Source organism: Chaetura pelagica, unplaced genomic scaffold (genome assembly GCF_000747805.2).
Source record: "Chaetura pelagica isolate M959 unplaced genomic scaffold, ChaPel_1.0 scaffold2, whole genome shotgun sequence".
NCBI classification, from domain to species: Eukaryota; Metazoa; Chordata; class Aves; order Apodiformes; family Apodidae; genus Chaetura; species Chaetura pelagica.
In genome coordinates this window covers 6,635,550-6,639,230 of record NW_009952796.1, presented here as the reverse complement: position 1 = coordinate 6,639,230, position 3,681 = coordinate 6,635,550, and the positions used below count along the sequence as shown (strand labels likewise).

At 48.3% G+C, this 3,681-nt stretch overlaps 1 protein-coding gene across 1 annotated transcript in view; it reads left to right on the top strand.

Moving 5' to 3' along the window:
* Positions 1-114: 114 nt before the first annotated feature.
* Positions 115-3,681, top strand: part of EHD3 (EH-domain containing 3) — a 34,485-nt gene continuing 30,918 nt past the window's right edge. Inside the window, exon 1 of the mRNA XM_009994789.1 lies at positions 115-341. Coding sequence (XP_009993091.1) covers positions 115-341 — 227 coding nt within the window. The remainder of the gene's footprint in view (positions 342-3,681) is intronic.

The following is a 3,681-nucleotide window of genomic DNA, read 5'->3' as shown; positions in this document are numbered from 1 at the left end:
TGAGGGGCATGCGGGGGTAGCCCGCTCCGGCAGCCAAACAGCGGCGCCTCCCTGTTCCGCAGCCCCCGCCCAGCCTCGGTGGTCGCTGCGGAGCTGGCTTCAGGCCGCCCCAAGATGTTCAGCTGGCTGGGCACCGACGACCGCCGGAGGAAGGACCCCGAGGTTTTTCAGACGGTCAGCGATGGTCTGAAAAAGCTCTACAAAACCAAACTGCTCCCCTTGGAGGAGCACTACAAGTTCCACGAGTTCCACTCGCCGGCCCTGGAGGATGCTGATTTCGACAACAAGCCCATGGTACTCCTTGTGGGGCAGTACTCCACTGGGAAGACCACCTTCATCAGGTAAAGCCTGGCTGGCTGCCTGCCTGCTGGGCATGCCTGCACCCTTGACGCCTTTGGGCCGTGGTGAGGCAGAAGGGATCTCTGCTTCCCCTGCTGTGCCTGGATCCCTTTTCACTTTTCTGCTCTGTGCCACCTCCACTAAAACCCTAAGAGGGTTCCTTTGTGAGGACAGGGTGGTGTGAGATGTCCCATGAAACACCAGCGTGGAAAAAATAGTCCAGGGCTGAGAAGTGCAGGCAGGGTATTAGCCTAGAGATGTGAGTCACTCGGAGCCCTTTTCTCCGTTCAAAGTGCACAGGCTGCGTCAAGCCTGGCCCGGGGTATACCAGTGGCTGCTTGGGTCAGGGTAGCACCTCTAACAGCCAATCTTTCCAACTTCATGTAGCTTTTGGGTGGTTGGGCAACAACCTATGGTCTAGGGAAACGTGAAGTGCATGCTTGGGTTTGTAATGATCTGTGTCTTGGCTTAGGTGTTTCTCTGCAGTGCATCTAGAGGCAATGCTCAGAGCCTAGTTTTGAGAAGCATGTGTGCCCGTTGGGGCGTGTGTGAAGATGAGAGACATGCCCATCTTCAGGGTTTCAAAAGTAAGCGTTGTTTTAACTGTGTCTTGCTGTGTTGAGGTTTTTGGGAGAAGTAAATTCATTCGTAACTGTAAAGAAAGCAGCTGCCAGCAACCGGTTTGATATGAAACTGTAAAGGAGAGGGTTAAAGTTTTTCAGCTGAAATCGGTTGGAGAGATGGCTGTTCAACCACAGTGCTAATTCAACTTGCAGAAGCCTTTCTCTTGGGATCATAGCTGAAGCTGTGCTGTGTTTCCTATGTGATTCATAAGCTTGGCAGTAAATTCCAGACTTTTTCTGGCATGGCCATGTTGAAATCTGTGGAATTACCCTAGTGTAAATGTGGATGAAACCCCCAAGCAGCTAGTCCTTTCTTCTGCCAGTATTTCTTGGTGGAGGAGTGAGCTGTGGAGTGGAGAGAAGTTAATCAAATTGTCTGTACCACTTCAGGAGTGACCTTGAGAAACACAGAGTGGGGGTTTTGTGTGCTGTAATATTTCTTTTAGTTAATGCCACAGCCAGGAGCCAAGAACAAAATACATTTCTGCTACCTTGTCAGGCAGCTGGCAAACAAAGTTTGAGCAAAAAGACTTTTCTCATGTGAAAAAGTCATCTGGTAGATGGAGAAGAGGCATGAATAACCTTAAGAAGCATTTGGCACATGGTTAGAAAGGGAGTTTAATTAGAGGGGCTAGCTTGGATTACATAGTTGTCTGGTTCCACCCCAGATCTTTGTTCTGTGACTTGGTACCAAACCTGTTTGAAGGGCTTTTCCTGTCTTCTGTGTTACTCAGATCAAAACTTCCCCTGAAAATGAGATGGTTGCTGAATATCCGTTCTTGAGGTTGCTAGCTGTGTAACTAGAGCATCTCATCCAAATGCTTCTCTCTGGATAGCCAGCATCAGCTTTTCGCTACAGTCTCACCTGCATGCTGCAGTTAGCAGAGACCCTTTCTGTTTAGTGAATCCTTTTTCTGTAAGCTTGACCTCCTTTTGCAAGAAGTTTGGATGTCCAAAGGATGTTCCAGGAAAAGAAGATCAAGTCTTCACTCATGTGGTATGGCAGCAACCCCTTTGCTCTCCTGTCAGCAAACTGATCTGAGTCTTTCTTCTGACTGCTGCATTTAATTTATGCTTGTGTCCTCTTCTCCCAGCCTTCTCTGTGCACACAGTTGAGATGAACCTACCCAGAGACTATGGTCAAGCAGAAGTGACCAGAAGCATCTGTTTCACAGGAGTGTAAAATGGACCTGAGAAAGCTGCCCAGGAACACAGAGTTTTATCTGTGTATAGTAGTGTATAAGAAGGTGAAAGCTGTTGGGGAACCCTAGGGCCTCTTACAATAGGAGGAGTGTGAGGATATGTTACTCTGGTATGTTCCAAACCAAAGGCAGGAGATGCCAGAAGACTTAACTGTTGCTCATGATAGGCTTCAAGTGTGAGTTCGCAGGTGCTGGTCAGAGAGCTGGGCTAAGCACCAGATTGACATCCAGGGTTGTTGTGGGAGGGTGACTAGGAGATAAAACTGAGAGCAGGGAGGAGTTAAAGAGGACTGAGGAAGGGAGTGGGAGGGCAAACAACCATTATGTCTTTACATTAGAGTGAAGCAAGAAACAGTCTCTGGACACTTCTTCCATAATCTTGTCAGCATGAGGGATAATTGTTATCCTTAGGTATCCACTCCAGTCTTATATTGTATCCTGCTTGTACTGCCGTGCAATTTAGGGAGATGACTCAGTGTCACAAAATTGTCCCAGTTCACTTTAGCTCCCAGTGACATCGACAAAACCTTAGTCACCTACCTGAGGTCAGTTTATCTCTCAGACATCATCCTTGGGGAATCTGAGATGGAACAAGGAAGAAATGCAAAGCTCTGAAGCACATAAGCTGCAGTGTCTTGCAGTGAGGCTGCTGACTTGTTAGGAGGCAATGGCAGAAAGAAAGCAGTCAAGGTCAGCAGTAAGAAACATTCCTAGAGGCTGAGGCTGGAAGCAGGAAGGTGAATTTTGTGGGTCAAAGCTAGCAAAGTAAGTCTAGAGCACTGGCTTGTTTTCAGTGGAACCAGGCTGTTCTTTCCCCTGCTTTAGGCACCCAGATAACCTTATTTTGCTATGTGAAAGGTGTAGTATCACTAACTGCAGTTTATCCACTCCTACTTCTTGCTGTATCCTCTCTTCACTCTCACTCCCATTTCTCTCTTCAGCATACATTTGGCTGAGGCTTTTCTGCAGGGCCAGAGTCTGAAAGGCGATGATGGCAAGGGCAAGGCAACACCTCTACCTGGGAACAGCTGACAGCTGCAGCAGGATGCCACTGGAGCCTGCCTCTGCAAGGCCATTGCTTTGTATGTTTCCTGTAAGAGGGTAGGCGCACAGAAAGAACATTACTCCTAATTAACTTAGATTCTGTGGTCTTTTCTAAAAATAATTCTGGCTTCTATCCAGCCGTCCTACTAGTAAAATAAACAAGCCTGCCAGAGCCCTACTGTCAGCATGTCTTGCTTTCCTGGTGTAGCTGCCCCTTCCTCCTGTAGCTAATCACTTACACATCCTGGCCTCTCCAGACTGTTTGTCAGAGGCAATGTACAGAGCTCTGGTGTGACCACCTTGTGCCTTTCATCTCTGCTTTCACCAGGCAGTTGTCACCATTTCCTCCTGCTCTGCCTTTCTTCCCTTTCCTGCTCCATATCACCTCTGCTGCCACACAAAGCATCCTGCATGGCTCTTGCATGACTCATCATGTGCAAATGGTCCCTTCCCCCACATCCTGTGGCATTCCT